Source organism: Megachile rotundata, chromosome 8, assembly GCF_050947335.1.
Source record: "Megachile rotundata isolate GNS110a chromosome 8, iyMegRotu1, whole genome shotgun sequence".
Lineage (NCBI taxonomy): Eukaryota > Metazoa > Arthropoda > Insecta > Hymenoptera > Megachilidae > Megachile > Megachile rotundata.
Genome location: NC_134990.1, coordinates 14769367 through 14786841, shown reverse-complemented (window position 1 = coordinate 14786841; position 17475 = coordinate 14769367). Strand labels below are relative to the sequence as shown.

Genomic DNA, 17475 nt, shown 5'->3' with positions numbered 1-17475 from the left:
AATAGGATCAAAGCATCGGGAGAGCCAGGGGCAAGCTCAATAAAGGGCGCTAGTGTCCGTCAAGTGTCACAGCCGTTGCTCGTCTCTTCAGTATTGTAACTTAAATCGGTGATTTAATTAGGAATAACGTATTTTTTTCTAGAATTTGTGAAACTTTAAGCAATAATGACCGACAAGAAAGGTAACTATACACCGTAATCGCGTAATTCAATTAGCAATATGTGTTACACACGTTAAGAATATTTCGTGTTTTCGAGTCGGGAATACCACTTGTCACTCGTACGACGAAGTTTTTTTCTGTTAGCGATGCTATCCGATACTCGTGAAAAATGGTGTACGTTTAAATTCGATCAAAGCTCGTATCTCTATCACACAAATGAACTCTCGTCTTAATACGATGAAGAAAACTTGAATTTCTGCCCAGTGACAGATAAATCAATACCGCATTGTGTGTGGGAAATACAAAATGGCTTCCAGAGTTCGTCTTGAATAATTTTCGCGATGACTCTATACTAAGAGACATATATCACTTAAAACATCGTACTTTTTTACAATAATATTAGTATTGATAGTTTTGTGTTATATGTAACTTCAGTTGTCTATTTTACATTACAATACTGATGTAGCATACTTAAGAGTGTATTACATATATCTATATGTACGAACTGTGATGTACTTTATGTGTTTGAAAAAATTTATTGAACGACAGAGAAAATCCTACTGTTTCATTATATTTTCTAATTTCCTTTCATTTTAAAACAGGTGTGCTTTAAGCAATAAAAGTACTGACAGATCTTTTGTTGAATGTTATATAATATTCAAAAATATTAATAATATTAATGAATAAAATGCAGGATATTTTAATTATTGATGCTCAAATCATATTTTTTTTATATGTAAAAATAAACAAATAAAATACTCGTATATTTTTATGATATAATCAAGTTATAATAAAACATTTTAGTTGTAAAAAACTGATTAAATTAATTTTAATTTATACCACAATATAAAAAGAAAATATGCACATATATTTCAAGTTAAGAATTGTAAAATTTGAATGACATTGATATAATCACAGAATATTCCTGGAAGCCATTTATATTTTATTGTACTTTATGGCAGTGATTACGAACAAAAAAATGATCAATAATTATGTTTATTTATAACCTTCAGATGTTTGTAAGTAGTTTCCTTAAAATGTAATTGTTATTTTGACAATTTATATAAATTAAAGTTTATTGTGCATGAAAGAAAGAAGTTTTTTAAAAAAATTTGAGATAATAATATTAAATTATAAAAACTTTATAGTTAAAATATTATCAAACTAATTGATACTTCACTGCGTCTAATAGAAATGAGTTTTGAATTGTATTTGTTATGATCTCTAATTTTGAGGTAACAAAATTAATTGGTACATATTTAGCAACGTTCAATTAAAACTTTCATAAAGAAGTTGGTTAATAACTCGTACGAGTGAGGTATGTAGTTAATATTATCACTGATTTTCTTAAATTTTATACGTCCGTATGGAAGTACTTGACGTATAGCTTGGACCACTACACGATTTCATAGTAATCTACTGTCATACTTAATTAACAGCTTGGACACTTATGTGATTATTCCTAATTCGGTCCGCTCTGTTCCTATGGCAGATGTATGATTACAGAGCGTAGCGTTTAAGGGATCTGTGTAAAAGTTTAGTCTGTAAGTAAATCAGTATACACTGTTAGTGATACAACGTGAGTTAATACAAAAATCGAAGGATAATACTGGTGCAAATCTGCGAGCGTATTACCGTGACGGTATAGCCGCTAAAAAACTGAAGGATAGCGCCTACAGTTGTGGCTGTCAATATGTTTGCAGCGGACCATTACAAAGACGATTTGATCCCAGTCAGTAGGTGGAGCTTCGGAGACCGGCGTTCGCGCAGCCTAAGCCACGTATCTAACCTCACCTTACTCTATATATTACCTAACTCACTACGTGTTTATATACCAACATATATTACGTATACACACACACACACACACACACACACACACACATATATATATATATATATTCCACCAAATATATATATGAAGATATAGACGCACCGTGCGCCTCCCGATTCAAAAAGTGAAGAAAAAAAAAAGATGAAAATCTCGAACATCGAATTGCCTTTGTTTCCCACCTTCCGGTCATTCGAGCGATCAAATTTTGACGCCCCATTTGGCAGATTCTAGCCCCACAAGAAATCGTGGATTGACTGGTTTGTAAAAGAGCAAAATAAAAAATTATCGCGAAGTAATACTGGGAGATGCCACGTTAATTAAATTGATTCGACAGACTAATGCTAGTTTCCTCGTTTTTCCAGGCCTGCGTTGGTTATGTTACATGCAATCGGCAAGTATTAAAAAAATCATCGGAAGAAATCCGATCCACGAGTTAAAAAAAAAGAGATCGCTCGTTGAAAATCTGCCTGTCTAAAGCGGAAGTAATAAAATGCACTAGTGCTCTCCTTGTGTGTGCGATCGAAGATATGACAAATCAAGTAACTTCCAATCGCCGCGTAGAATTTAATGGCGGGCTTCTCGAATGAAGCTATCGCCTCGCGACATTAGGAAAATCCCGTAAACAGAAATCACTTAGGATCATCGATGGTATTTGTAAGTTCTTTGAAAAATGAATTTATCGATCGGCACTTGTACTTTTTGAATTGGAGACGTCGGCTGCTATATATCCAAATCAATATGAACGTAAGATATTGATATGGGTGTACAAATTACTTTGTACTGATACCGTGGTATTGGCTGATTGCTTATTTTCTTCTCATTTTTTCTATCTTTTTTTTTCTTTTTTTTTTCTTTTCTTATTTCATATTCTTTTTCTGTTTTAACACTCACTGTATCTCTTGTAACAAGTTTTCAAGAAGGAAAATTTAACATTTAAGAACAGCAAATATCATTGATCATTTTTTCTTTTTTCTTCCACAAATAAATTAATTTCTCCTAAGAAAACAATATGTTACAAGATCATACAGTGGGTTAGTGAGGTGGACACGAATGCTGTATTTAAGCTCAGCGTATTTATAATACTTCTACTCAATAGAAACTTGGTAGCTCACTTTTAACAATAGTGCATGTTGCTTCAATTTGGGCTACAAGTTTCTTAGCGTAATAAAATTAATTATGAAGAAAAAAAGAAAATGTTACTTGATCTTTCTTCAGGTCATTTATTAAGTTACATGAGCAAATACCTAATTTTTCAGTTTAAAATTACGATGCAAAGCAAATCAAGATCAAGCCAAACTTGTTTTAATAAATGAAACTTGTGGTCAATTTTGCACGTATGTGTAGTTGATATATAATGATAAATATACCTCTTCTTTCAAAGAATAGTAGTATATTGATTTATTTCTGTTTAATTGAAAAAGAATATATAAAGTATAGCGTATATACATATACATATGTACACTTACATACAAGACATTCTTTGACTAATTTTTAACTTATTCAGAAAGAAACTAATAATTAATAGTAATATGATAGCAAACAAAGAAGGAAAAAGATAAACATGAAATATAGTTCACCCACTGGGGCAAGAGAATGATGATGATGACGAAACTTGTTTTGCAAATTTGATTGTTGCTCTTTGAAACTCTTAATACAGAAAGAAAAGTTCTGAAAAGATTTATGTTTGTTCACATAATTAGTTAATTTTGATGTGCAAGTGTATACATGTATATGTAGCTTTGATCATTTTTCATGTATTTGTATTTTAGTTTTGCATGCTTGGAATGTGTTTGCTAGAGAAACATTGGGACGTGCGAGTTTCTTGTGCCACAATTAATAATTTATCAATGTAATATTTTTTGGTGAAGCAATGACCAAAGAATGAAAATGAAGTTCAATTGAGAAAGTAACTTGCACGTCACGTTTACAATTGCATGTTTATGATATGTTGTTACATAGATTTTTCCATAATTCTTAATCTTTTTTACGTTTATTCTTCTCGTTGTCTTCTCAATTTGTCAAATTCTGTGATCTTTCTGTTTACAAACATATTATTTAACATTCGATTAATTAGTCCAGATTGACTTTCAAATATTGAGAAGAAATCGAATGAATTGTTTTAGTCGTTTTTTGGTCGTCGTGCAGCTGATTAATCTCGTGTGAAAGTCTTAGACTTACAGAGACGTTCCTATATATTCCTGTCGTGAACGAGCCATCGAATTCATTAACATCAATGAAATGAAAATATTTCAAAAATTACTTTAAAACTGGTTTGATTGAACCATAATTGTTATCTTAAAATGGAAGAAAGAAAAAGAAGAAAATGGTCATAGGAATCTCTCTAGCATTTTTGAACTGCATGTGCATGTTTGGCAGAGTATATCATGTATACTGTTAATAGTGAGCTTAAAATATGAGATACATAGTATTCAATGATATTAATCGAGAGGTATCTTAGAATACAAAAGTGTCTCTACTTTCTGAAACCCAGTGGTCTGGATGTCTTCGAGAGTAATAATCATCAAATAAAGAAACGTGATTTTTGGTTTAAATTTCATTGTATAGATAAAAATCAAGCATATATTGTAAAGATATTAAACATCGTGTCCTTAGTTCTTCATTTACTTTCATTGTAAAAGAAATAACTCTGTTAAATATCCTTCTATTATTTGGAAGTACATGTTACGTAGTCGTTCCTTTTTTATTTTAAAAGATTAATTAAATAAATTAAATGAGGAAATTGAAAGTAACGCAGTGGTCATATGTTTATGGATTCAATGATACTTTTAATATTATATGTTTCATATTAAAAAAGTAATCGAAAGAATTATGTTCAAAAGTTTCTATATAGTCTATGCTACAAAATGATCAGATTTCAAACTATGTAATATAGTATATTAAAATGAAGTGATCAATCACTTTTTCCAACTAATCACGTAAAGAAAGTTCAACAAAAGCTTTTCACATTTGTAGAAAGACACCGTCGATCACATCCTGTGGTCACTGGGTTGCTCGAGGTACGAAGACTGTTCCACCGAAGCATTTTGATGAATAAAAATCGTCTAGCAATCCTAGATGGGCCGCAAAGTAATGAAAGAAAGGAACAAGAACAGAGGCATGATTAGCCCAGTTTCTTGCGCGAGATCATTCATCAAATTAGGTCGAACATGCTCATTGGGACAAAATTAGGTTTCGAAAATAAGACAAAAGAGAGAAAGATGAAAGGAGTGCGTGCATGTACGAGAGAAAGGAAAGGAGCTAAAAAGGAGGGAGGCAGAGACAGAGAGTTGGGGAAAAAAGAAAGAAATTAGGAGAAAGAACACAAAGAGAGAGAGACAGAGAAATAAGCAGAGAACACATTGTTGAAAAAAAATTACTCAATAAACTCGTACTAGCATATAAATACTATTGATCAATTGTTATTGGATTCGATGATTGTTTGCACCGTGGCACTGACACATGAATTTATTATTCGATTGAATACTGATTCAAACAACGAGGATTCATGAGCCTCCGCGTTGAGGACGGTTTCCAACAAACCGGAAACGGTACCATCCTACACTTCTATACGAGATGATAAAGAGTAATATAACGTAATTCGAGAAGAGTGCTCGTTTCCACGCGTTGGACCAGTATTCAATTATCATGGACAATTTGGTGTGGGCTGACGTCTATGTTAGAGTACAACATGTCCATCCACTGTCGCTGAGCTTGAGCTATTTATCATACGCGAGGCTGAATCTATCTTAATATTAAATTCATTGAATTGGCTAGACAACTTACCGACTTAAAAAAAGAAAGAATGAAACACGTAGCTTGCTTCATCCTTCCTTGCAGTTAGAGCGAATGCGGTTTGCGTATATTAAATAGCAATAGCACAGAGTGTAATTTAGTCTCTACTTAAAAAAAAAAAAGAAAAAAAGAACGAAAAAAGGAAATTGGGCGTTCTTGCGATTACTAGCGAAGGAATGAGCAATTGAATCATGTTAAACGACAACATAAATTTGCTCAAACGTGTTATTAAGCGAGCAGCGCCCAATTAATAATATATATATATATTACGCAATTACAAAGAACTTTTAATCATGTTTGACCTTTATTTATGGATATTTGCAGAAATTTGTGGTTTGCTGAATCTTGTCACAACTTTTTTTGAATGTGTGGAACTTGTTATACGTATACGTATATATACGTACGTATACACATATTATTGTATTACGAACGTGTATGTGTACATATATATATATGTATACCTCTTTTTTTTTTCATCGTACCACTGTACTCATTGTATAAATTACACATTCACCGCCCGATACAATGAATAATTTCTCTTCGATTAGTCGAACGCAAAAACGTAACTGAATTGGAATATTAAGTCTTACTTCATCGAATTTTAATTAACTGGGCTTGTTTTTTATTTTTTTAACATCACTTTTACATGGAACAAACCGTTTACCCTTCTTAACCCATGGCTTTATTTTTTAGCTGTTTTTTCATTTTTCATTTCCTTCTTTTTTATTGTTATTTTTTGTTTTTTTGACGTGGTCGAACCTGGATGCTTCACGACTAAGTCCGGAGATCGTTTGCAATTTTTATTGTACACTTTGTATCATAAAGTAGAATCAGCCTGGAGTTTATAATTTTCGAAATCGAATTTTTTAACTCGCAAGATTTTTACAATGCATAGAGTGGTCAGTTGATGAATCTCTTAAGGTTCGACTAATTTAGACGAATGTATTTGGCTTTTACCTTTGATTGCGTAACGCTATTTGCTTTGAGATCGGTTTCGTATTATATCTTAGTTTTAGAAGTAAAAGGTAGGTCAATTAACGCGAGTTTTCATTTGAGAATAGTTTTTCATTTTCTACCCTTCTGTTTTTTTTTTATCTATCTTTTTCTACCTACAGTATTCCTGACAGACTGCCTAACGATTCTTTTGACTGTCTAACATTTACACATCATCCGTAGTGGCTGTATTGTTAGACTTGTTTGTACAATTTTTCTGTGTATTTACGTTTTAAGAAGGTGAAAAGAATTCGACGAGCTTTTACATTTTTTTCTTTGAAAATGAAAGAAAAGTAATAATAATAAAACGAGACTTTTCCATTGAACTTAGTGACAAGATGTACCACAGATTGCTCCATGTCTGATTCCAAATATATATATAATACACGTGCTGTTGTTCATTTATTCACGGTTAAGATGTCAGAAACATAGTTTGCTAAGCTATTCTCAAGTGTCTCGCTTTCAATTACGTTTCTATCGAGAATCCTCAATTAAAAAAAATAAATATCTTTCACGGTATGTCTATGATAATTAACAGAGAATAATATCGAGTATGGAAAATGGATTTTCGAAAGAGTCGTAAATGTCTTTTATTATTAAAAAAAGCCTGTCTTGTGCCATTGAAGTTTACGCGGCTATGCATTGTTAGTTTTTTGTTTCTATTTTTGACACGTTCCGATTGTTATTCTTGTTCTCCACTTGTATGAATCAAACGATTGTGAACTGCAGTGTAAACTCGAAGGGTAACAAGAAGGCAACAATACCGTTTTTTCGGTTATTTCTTTTCACCATTATTTAGTGACTAACATTGTTTGAGCTTTGAATAGTACCTTGATAAAAACGGTGTATGTCATGTGTAAGATATACTTGGGTGTGGGAGTACCACTTATTAAATCGAGGTATATTTGATGCATGGTCTAAATATATTCGTACAAGGTGCCAATAATTTAAACGTTATCAAGATGTCAAGTAAAAAGACACGCGTCAAATATGTCTCGATATAGACAACACGAGTTATACGATAATTGGGAAACAGCGAAGAAAACTTAACCGAGAAATCAATGTTGCGAGTTAATATTATAATTAAATGTTACCAACGTTTCCTATATTATGGTTGAAACGCGTTGTCGTCTGTCCTTTCTGGCAGTGGTACCACGTACCGTTGGCTTAGATCGAACCTGCGGCCAACAAAATGAACGGACCTGCATTTTGCATTGCATGTGTTACAGCGTACCCGGTGACACCTCATCCACCAACAGGTTTTGTCCCTGCGCCGGCACAACCTGCTACCTACGGTGGTACACGTAAGAGAATCATCTCAATGTGTTTCGATGTGCCGTTTTTTTTTACAAGGATGTCCCAAACGAGCCGGATTACATTCGAGTCTTTAACATTAGTTGCAGGTGCCGCACCGTATGGAGTATTTCCTAATCAACCACAGCTTTATGCAGCGCAAGGTCCACCGCCGCCTACGTATGATCAAACTCTTACCCATCCGATGGTAAAGATTTTTTTACACTAGCTGGTTTTAAAAATTTTCTATTGTTACAACTTCCACCATAACAATATAATATCTGTGTAAAATATGATACTAGTAAATATTTATGAAAATTCCTAGATGTATCAACCTATGTATGGTCAAGGATATCCAGGATACTTAGCGGGTTATCCTACCTATGGTCCATTGCAATATTACCCACCGTTGGCTGCAGCTGCAGCATATTACCCGGCAGCGGCAATGCAGCCTCCAGTTAGACCTCCTACACTTGTGATGCCTGTAAGTTTTGTTTATATTGATCTTCTTCTTCTTCTTTGTTATGCTCTAATGTATTGATTTGTATTTGTTTAAAGAACGGGTTCGATGCTACCAATCGATTCGATAGTATCTCACAACCTGTCTTGCCACCTCCACCAACAGTTCCAAATGCGGCCCAATTAGCTGCAATGGCGAGCCACAGTGTGGCTATATCGCAAAAGAAAAACTTCCTAGGAGGAGGAACAGAAGGCGGTTACACCTTTTGGTAAACATTATAAACCTTTTGTGAAACACTAAGTCCAAACAAAGGCATTGTTGTCAAGATGATCCATGTAGGCAAATCTGATTTGTGTTAGAGTTCTGCTATTTTCACATTGGGAGCAGCTATTGATTAGTATATCTTGTGCGCAGACCGATCGCGAAAATGGCATTTTCTTACGCGAAATTCGTAACGTTTCAGAGCATAGTACTTTTTCGTTAATTTGTTATTTTTTCCACGAGATAGATAGACAATGTAATCGACTAATTTATAAAAGAAAATATTGTAATTTCAAGATTTTGGCAATTGGTCAGCGCATCGAATATACTGAGATTTAAGAACATTTAAGAAGGGAAGACTCGTGCGACGCTCGTTTATACAATTTCAAAACTGCTATTTAAATTTAACTAAGAGAGCAAGAGAGGAAGAGAGAAAGTAAGAGAGTAAGAGAGACCGTATTTTCTACAACAAAGATGCGTGAAAGTTTTAGGAACCATAATGGTCTCTGATAGTAAATCAATCATTGATGATGTCTTCACGAGATGATCGAGCGATACATGAATCTTTTGACGTACTTAAAATAGAATTTAAGATGACGATGATTACTCGAGGAATAAAATATTCTTTCCAAATTATGCGATTGTCAGACGATATATTCAGTGAAATATTAATATTCTAAACATTACAAAACTTCTTTGCAAAATGATCAATTCTTGCCACGCGGTATAAGACAATTTTCAAGTACGTTTTGCTCGATCTGCCCGCAGCTGAAACGGCTAACATATATTTCGAAACGCACGAGATATTCCATTTATTTCTTTTTTATTTAAATAGAAGGGTTTATTGAACGCGAGCGAGAGTAGGGAACACGGTGTTGTTCTTCTTTTTAGAGTTAACGGGTGAATACGTGCACCAGTGGATGCGAGTTGTCTCATTCGCCTACAGGGATCGATATTCAAAGTGTGTTCTAAGCCTTTTTTAAGCGTGACTTGGTTTTCTGCGAGGCAGGCTGAAGAGTTAAAGGGGCTGCTCACGTTATTTCTGTTACTTTCTACACGACTATGAATTTCTATTCGACGTTCTTTTTTTTTACCCTTCTGATGTTATCAATGCTCTAGCAAGATCTGTTTTCCAAAGTAGTCTCTACTTTGTAACGTAATCATTATGGGTAGCCCTAATGTTTAGAGAAAAAAAAATATGTACGTGATAGGAGCCTGAGGAATGCGTGAGAGTCATTCGTAAACTGTGAAGCTAAATATGACCATGGTGTTTATTGATACTAGATATTAAAAAACTTACATAGGAATATTAATCTCAGTTTTTTCTTTCGTGTTTTATAGAAAATTGTAATGATAACAAATCATTGAAGAACTTAAAAAGATTTCTTCTCGACACTATTAAAATCATTAGATTTAAAATGTCTTTCGCTAATTTAGAAAAACGAAAGAGTAACGTGTTTAGAGCTCAAGTGCCAAACAGGACAAATGAAAATTTGGATTATCGATGATTCTCACGTATTCGAAGACTTCGAAGATACTTACTAACTCTACATAAAAGTCCGCACTCCCTTCTATAAAATTAGTAGTCTTTCTTCCTAGTTGTTTGATCTTTCTTTCCTTTTTTTTTAAACGCAGATTAGCTAGGTTGGCTAACAAAGTTATTATTTAATTGAAATGAAAGGTTTGTCCACGACGTACGAGTTTTTTTAAGCAGGTTTAATTGTGCTTTGATCGAAATCAATACCATTCAATGTATTAAAAATATTCACCTTAAAATATTTATGTATTACCAGCTACCTGTTTAGTTGATTTTTAAAGTACGCTCTCATTACTAAACATTTATTGTAACAGTCGCAAATGATACCTTGACTCTCTCATAAATCGGAGAGAAACAAAATTTTGATCGCAACTGTATGGAAAATGATTTCGACCAAAGCTCACGAAGGAAATAAATAGTTGACTCAATTTCAAAGTACAAATTGAATATCAATGTAAGTAGAGAGAAAATTCGTAACGACGTGGTCAAGCCCTTATGTCAGCCATATTAGGCGAGTTGCGATGATGATGATGATGATGAGGATGATGATGATACGGTAAGCAACGCAGCGAGTTCGTAACACTTACGATTATACAATGCAGAATTGTTAACAACAACAATGTGCTATTTTCTGAGAACTTGAGATCTAATTCTATAAGAGTGCAGAGACACACATACACATGCATACACGAAAGGAATTCTGGTGATCATATGAACTAGTTGCACACACAGCTACGAAAACGACTGTTTTGCTCCGCGATCATAGCATTATAATATAGTGCGGTGTGAACCTGCTGATAGAACACTCGCGATGGTTCGATTCTGCAGGTGCACAGTTAAACACGATATTAATTAAGCAATGAAGATCGAAGAAAACTAATTTACAATCGGTGATAGCTTAGGATAGGACCAAGAAACGCAGTTCTATTTAGAAATTTTTCGAATGGATGTTCCGGCAAACTTGACCAGTACTCTAAATATGTTTCGCATTATGGACTTAACGAGGATGGGTGTTTAAAGACGAAGAAAATGAAGACCCGTCCTTGGTGTTAGAAAAGTGATTTTCAACTCTCCTCGAGAGGGAAAGAGATTAGAACGAATTGCAATTTAATTGAATGTGAATCAAATGTGATTTCTATTTTATCTTACGAACTTATTAGTTGAATTTCTACTAAAGGTTTATCGCTTGGAAGGTATTGTAAAATTTTTTACATCCGTTTCAAAGCATTGTCCAATATATTTTCTAATTTTGCACATTACAACGCAGTGATTTCTTAAAAGGAAACAAAATACGAACACCGTGTTATTTGTATTTTTGTGATAATATGATTACCTCAAAATCGAAAAGGCAGAAAACACGTAGGTACTTTATCTTGTTTTGTACCGTCATCGAATTTAGTTCAATTTCTGTACGAAAACGCAAAATACGAAAAAAACAAGCAGAAATATGAGAACGTAACTATTGGAAATTAATAATTTTTGTATTAGGCGAAACGCACTGGCCAAATTTGTTGCCACAGCGCCATAACTTAACATTTACCTTGTACCTTCGATTCTTTTTTTTTTGTACCAGTGTACCTACAGTTATTCAACATTTATGACCAGCGTTTGATAAAGAAATCAAGCGTCAATCTCAATCTAACTAAAAAAGAAATAAAATCTAGTCCGAAGAGTCTGACTGATTGGGATACAAAATGTTACGCATAGACCTCCTTTTTTGTTTTTGTTTTTCTCAGTCCGTGTGACGCCAGGTGCGAAATATTTCCCGAACATTCACTAATATATAATATAATCTCGTGACATCTGAGAAAAGAAAATTGACATTTTTTCCAAAACTCATGCCATTCCACTTAACGACATTGAGCCACAATCGATAAAAACACGCGTACGAGTCACATTTAGGAATTTTCGAGACACGCGTACGAGGAATTAGCGAAGTTGTGTCGTTGCCGATATGTAATCACTCTCGTTGAAATTTTTTGCGAGTTTGCATATCAGGCGAAGAAGAGTCGCTTGTTGCAAAAGTCACTTCGCTCATATATTAACATTGCGCAAAAATAAGTGCACTAAAAAGCCACCTCAATCTATGCAGCTACTGTATACAAGAATCGAACATTTGTTCTTTTTAATCATATAGGAGAAAAAATATGGAAAACGATCCAAAGCTAATCGTCTACCTTTTTCATAGAAACTTGTACACAAACACTCGAGAAAACAAGTGGATTATATTGCGTTGATATTTATATTTAAATTATTATTATTATTTAAACGATTTATTTGCAGACGTTTCGTACAGTTTAGATCAGAATTTACGCGACAGTTTTTGACCGATTATTTTGTATCGAGCGAGAGTGGTGGAAAGGTTTTATATCATGAACAAGTGTGCAATAAGCGTAATGTCTATTGTAACAATAAAGAAATGATATTAATTGCAACAGTGAATTTGTTATTACATTGAACGAGCGAGAGAGAGCGAGAGAAAGGAAGAGAGAAAGAGCGTGAGAGAGAGAAAATAAAAAGAAACAAAAATGTACCATTGCGATCATCAAATGTATTAGTTAATAAATACAATGATCATGAAATTCATTATATTCTTCTTTTTATCTTATACATAAGATTCGTATAGAAAGAAAGAAAATAAATTAAATTGCACATTGTTCAAATATCATTTTTTATTGTACAAATTGGAACTAGGTATATTGTAAAATTCCTAAACTGTCAAATGTAATAATAAGGATCATCTTTTCATCATATAAAAACTTTTTTAGCGCGACGGTACAAGTACAATATCTTACATGGAAATAATTTTCTTACGTGAAATATGAAATATTTCTTAAAATATTATATTTTCAATAATTATATCTTCGTGCTTTTATATACAGACGAGAAGAATTATGTACAGGTGATAAGAAGAATTCATTTACATAAAAAAAGTCTAGTGGTTTGCACTTAAGAAAAAAATGCATCTAGTAGCAGTAGCAACTGCATATTTAGTAGCAATGCTGCATCTCTATTGGCAAGTTGGTATTGAATAAATCTGATATTTGTACAGTATGGAAGTATTAATTTTATTACTATTCCTATTCGTACTTCCTTTCGGACAAAACTTCTTTCATTCTTTTTTCTAAAGAAGGTAACAATTCACAATAACTATCTATACATTTAGTGGAGCATTTATCCATCTGCTCTTTGTACATATCCATCTCGCGCTGTGATGGATTTGGTCCAACCTGATCTTTTATTTTATCGTAGCAATCCATAAAACATCTTTGCAATCGATTCTAAAAATATAATACAAATTGTACATACTATTTATAACTAATATTTATAGCTTTCAAAAGCTGAAATGTACCTGCACTCTTTCAAGTTCTTCACCAACATATCTTTGTGCTTTATCCCATGGATTTGTGCAATTATTTACACAGTCCTTCACATTTTGCATATTATAACTTTCATTATCACAACAAGTTGCTGCACATCTATATGCATCACCCTACAATTAAATAATATTTTTCATAACTTACTCTACCTTTTGCAAGCCATGAGCAATTTATATAGTATGTCATGCTGAAATGTAATATTAAAAGCATGTTTTGCGACATAACCTGAAAATAAATTGTAAACTAGAAGTACCTGCAATTTTCTCATTGGTTTATTGATCTCTTCGACTATTTTATTCGTCTCATCTTCATATCGTTTTTGTTGTTTCTCAAGCATTTTGTATTTAAACTTTTTAAATTCTTATTAATATATAATTAAACTAAAATTAACTACCCGGCTTCGTACAAAGTTATATAGTGCTATATGTTGTGTATACAAAATATAGGTTAGATTAGCTATTTTGCATCTCGGCTTATATAATTGACTAAAAAGATCGAGTATTCATGAAGCGATTAATCTCTAGAACGATGGAAGATCGCCCTTTTTTTTAAAAACGCGGCTTATAGAAAGGTACAATGATCCGAGACTGAAGTTGCGTAGTACATATGCGCATAGGTAAAATTACACACTGCACATGTGCAAGTAGTACAGGGTACGGTCTATACAAATTAGAAACCATTCCGGTCGCGTTTCTTGGCCGGGCAAGATGTTGAGTGCCGTGTCGAAAGCTGCCGCTGGTGCCCTTAGGGCCGTCAAACCCACCCTTCTTCAAAATGAAGTTGCTAAAATTTCAGGAGCATTGTCAGTGAACAGTGAGTATTATAAATAGAAAGCAGCTCGCAAATCTCGTTAGTTGAATTTTTTTTATTAGTATCAAGAATTCGTGCTGTGTTTCATTATATCGTAATCGAAAGGTTACAATATAATCGTTAGTAGCAGACACGCCTTATCGTTATGTCCATCTATCTTCATTCATTTAACATTTTTATTTTTAAATTAACACACAATTATCAAGAAAAAGTATTTTATTGATTATATAATCTGTATTATTCAGGCGAGCTGCAGTGGTAATACCACTGTGCCAACATGGCGGCATTAAGGTCACCGACTAATTTTTTCATTTTTCGAAATGATTTACTAATATGATTACAATCAAAAAATGTTGATATGAAGTTGTTTAAATTCTATTCGTCTTTCTTTATCGTTAATAATTATAATCTAAAAAAATTTCTTTTGCTTTTTCGTATTGCTAACATTAGTCGTGTCTCATGGACAAGACGTGCTTTTCGATACATATTTTTTAAGGGTTGTACACAAACGGTTAATAATTTTTATTGAAATGAAATGTTATTAATTATGAACATTCACGTAGGAAAAGGATATTATATTTTATTTTTCTTTTTGTGAAATGTATCTTCAATTTGCATTATGTAACTTACTTTCATAAGAATTATCTAATATTTTGTTAATAGGTACTCTACTTATGTTTTATCATTTGTGAAATTTAAGTACTTCAAGTAAATCAAGATTGAATATTAAATGTTTCTTTATATTATTACTTATTTTTAGGCAGGGATTATGCTAAAGCTGCTGCAAGTAAGGCTGGAGCACAAGGAAAAATTGTTGCTGTCATTGGTGCAGTTGTTGATGTACAATTTGATGATGCTCTGCCACCAATTCTTAATGCCTTGGAAGTTCAGAACCGCTCTCCCAGGCTGGTGCTTGAAGTAGCTCAGCATTTGGGAGAGAATACAGTGCGCACCATTGCTATGGATGGTAATTTTGTTTTTGCTTTTTGTGAAACATATATGACAAAGAATGTTTAAAATTTAAAACATAAATATATAGGTACTGAGGGTTTGGTTCGTGGCCAGACTGTTTTGGATTCCGGATATCCTATTCGTATTCCTGTTGGTGCTGAAACTTTGGGCCGCATTATTAATGTCATCGGTGAACCAATTGATGAACGTGGTCCCATTCCCACTGATAAGCTTGCCCCCATTCACGCAGATGCTCCTGAATTCGTAGAAATGTCTGTAGAACAGGAGATTCTGGTAACTGGAATTAAAGTTGTTGATCTCCTTGCTCCTTATGCCAAAGGAGGAAAAATTGGTAAAATTTGTTTTGTGTAGATGAATTTTACGATTTATTTTACCAACATTATTAATATTTACCGAAATAAATAATAGGTCTGTTTGGCGGCGCCGGTGTCGGTAAAACTGTATTGATTATGGAACTGATCAATAATGTAGCCAAAGCTCATGGTGGTTATTCTGTATTTGCTGGTGTGGGTGAGAGAACACGTGAAGGCAATGATTTGTATCATGAAATGATTGAATCTGGCGTAATTTCATTGAAAGACAAGACTTCCAAGGTAGCTTTGGTATACGGACAAATGAACGAACCGCCGGGCGCTCGTGCTCGTGTTGCCTTAACTGGTTTAACCGTTGCTGAATACTTCCGTGATCAAGAGGGACAAGATGTATTGCTGTTTATTGATAACATTTTCAGGTTTACACAAGCTGGTTCGGAAGTATGTTTTAACATTATTACAATATATTAACGTTAAAAAATAAAAAATCTATATTAACTATTTATTTCCTCAGGTGTCGGCTTTGTTGGGTCGTATTCCATCGGCTGTAGGTTATCAGCCAACTTTGGCAACTGATATGGGTAGTATGCAGGAACGTATTACGACAACGAAAAAGGGATCCATCACCTCCGTGCAGGCCATTTATGTACCTGCCGATGATTTGACAGATCCTGCTCCCGCTACCACCTTCGCTCACTTGGACGCTACTACCGTATTGTCTCGAGCTATTGCCGAACTTGGTAATTACGTTAAATAATTGTTATATTTAATTTTTAACTAAGAAAATTGTATGAAAAATTAAATTTGTCGTGAAATAATGTTAGGTATCTATCCCGCTGTCGACCCGCTCGACTCTACTTCTCGTATCATGGACCCTAATATCATCGGTGCTGAGCACTACAATGTCGCTCGTGGTGTGCAGAAAATTCTGCAAGATTACAAGTCACTACAAGATATTATTGCCATCTTAGGTATGGACGAGTTGTCAGAAGAAGATAAACTCACTGTAGCGCGTGCGCGTAAGATTCAGAGATTCTTGTCTCAACCATTCCAGGTATGCAAATGTAATATTTATTAATATTAAATTTGGTCAATATTGAATTTAATAACGAATCTTTCGTTCTAGGTTGCTGAGGTGTTCACCGGTCATGCCGGCAAATTAGTCCCATTACAAGAAACTATTAAAGGATTCCAAAAAATCTTAGGTGGCGAATATGATCATTTGCCAGAAGTTGCATTCTATATGGTCGGTCCAATCGAAGAAGTAGTAGCAAAGGCAGAATCATTGGCCAAACAATAAATGAACTCGCGATCATCGTAATCGTGTCATAAAAAATAATTAAAACGATCTTCTAATCATACAAGCCTTTATGTTTATTATGGTTTTGGCTTTTATCCAGAAGTATTGAGATCTTCGAACAAAATTGCAGAACGAGAATTAGAAGATTGTTTTTTTGTTATTCAAAAGTTCACGAAAAAGCATACAAAACTGTTGAAAACATTGTGAAGAATCTTGTATCAATTCATGCAATTTTGTTCACAGATGTTTTCAGTATTCATAAATCGAGTCAGTAAGTCATATTGTTAAATAATAACATATACTCAAACATTTTAGTATATGTTAGGAGGTAATAAAAAATTTTACAAAAACATGGATAAATTTATAATTGAA

General features: G+C 33.6%; 3 protein-coding genes and 1 long non-coding RNA gene across 7 annotated transcripts; 2 read left to right on the top strand and 2 right to left on the bottom strand.

Annotated features, from left to right (window-relative positions):
* The first annotated feature begins 20 nt into the window (after positions 1-20).
* LOC100877018 (DAZ-associated protein 2) lies at positions 21-13384 on the top strand. 4 transcript variants are annotated; one of them, XM_012284404.2, is made up of 6 exons: positions 21-181; positions 8009-8083; positions 8177-8280; positions 8398-8556; positions 8631-8800; positions 13213-13384. In XM_012284404.2, coding segments are annotated over exons 1-6 (525 nt in total). In that variant the 5' UTR covers positions 21-165; the 3' UTR covers positions 13214-13384. The 4 variants fall into 4 exon arrangements, with proteins under 4 accessions (XP_012139794.1, XP_076390523.1, XP_003702835.1 ...); XM_076534408.1 differs by lacking the exon at positions 13213-13384 and adding an exon at positions 9685-12916; XM_003702787.3 differs by lacking the exon at positions 13213-13384 and having other exon boundaries at positions 8631-12916.
* On the bottom strand, positions 1141-4729 carry LOC105662389 (uncharacterized). The gene is made up of 2 exons (XR_001095891.2): positions 1796-4729; positions 1141-1702 (listed from the first exon to the last, which is right to left on the bottom strand). It is a non-coding gene; the product is annotated as an uncharacterized LOC105662389 (long non-coding RNA).
* LOC100877130 (protein FAM136A) lies at positions 11993-14219 on the bottom strand. Its single transcript, XM_003702788.3, has 3 exons — positions 13964-14219; positions 13683-13823; positions 11993-13611 (listed from the first exon to the last, which is right to left on the bottom strand). Exons 1-3 carry the CDS (start codon positions 14045-14047, stop codon positions 13411-13413), a joined length of 426 nt encoding a protein of 141 aa, XP_003702836.1. The 5' UTR covers positions 14048-14219; the 3' UTR covers positions 11993-13410.
* A 143-nt stretch (positions 14220-14362) lies between these two features.
* ATPsynbeta (ATP synthase, beta subunit) lies at positions 14363-17455 on the top strand. Its single transcript, XM_003702789.3, has 7 exons — positions 14363-14523; positions 15281-15487; positions 15560-15823; positions 15901-16244; positions 16318-16543; positions 16628-16857; positions 16930-17455. Exons 1-7 carry the CDS (start codon positions 14418-14420, stop codon positions 17101-17103), a joined length of 1551 nt encoding a protein of 516 aa, XP_003702837.1. The 5' UTR covers positions 14363-14417; the 3' UTR covers positions 17104-17455.
* The last annotated feature ends 20 nt before the right edge of the window (positions 17456-17475 follow it).

Coding starts and splice junctions, on each gene's coding strand:
- LOC100877018 (XM_003702787.3), top strand. Junction 8,281..8,397: donor AAACTCTTACCCATCCGATG/GTAAAGATTTTT, acceptor GAAAATTCCTAG/ATGTATCAACCTATGTATGG. Junction 8,557..8,630: donor CTCCTACACTTGTGATGCCT/GTAAGTTTTGTT, acceptor ATTTGTTTAAAG/AACGGGTTCGATGCTACCAA.
- LOC100877130 (XM_003702788.3), bottom strand. CDS start 14,047: ATGCTTGAGAAACAACAAAAACGATATGAAGATGAGACGAATAAAATA. Junction 13,824..13,963: donor AACCAATGAGAAAATTGCAG/GTACTTCTAGTT, acceptor ATTTAATTGTAG/GGTGATGCATATAGATGTGC. Junction 13,612..13,682: donor AAGAACTTGAAAGAGTGCAG/GTACATTTCAGC, acceptor TTATATTTTTAG/AATCGATTGCAAAGATGTTT.
- ATPsynbeta (XM_003702789.3), top strand. CDS start 14,418: ATGTTGAGTGCCGTGTCGAAAGCTGCCGCTGGTGCCCTTAGGGCCGTC. Junction 14,524..15,280: donor AGGAGCATTGTCAGTGAACA/GTGAGTATTATA, acceptor ACTTATTTTTAG/GCAGGGATTATGCTAAAGCT. Junction 16,858..16,929: donor TCTTGTCTCAACCATTCCAG/GTATGCAAATGT, acceptor CTTTCGTTCTAG/GTTGCTGAGGTGTTCACCGG.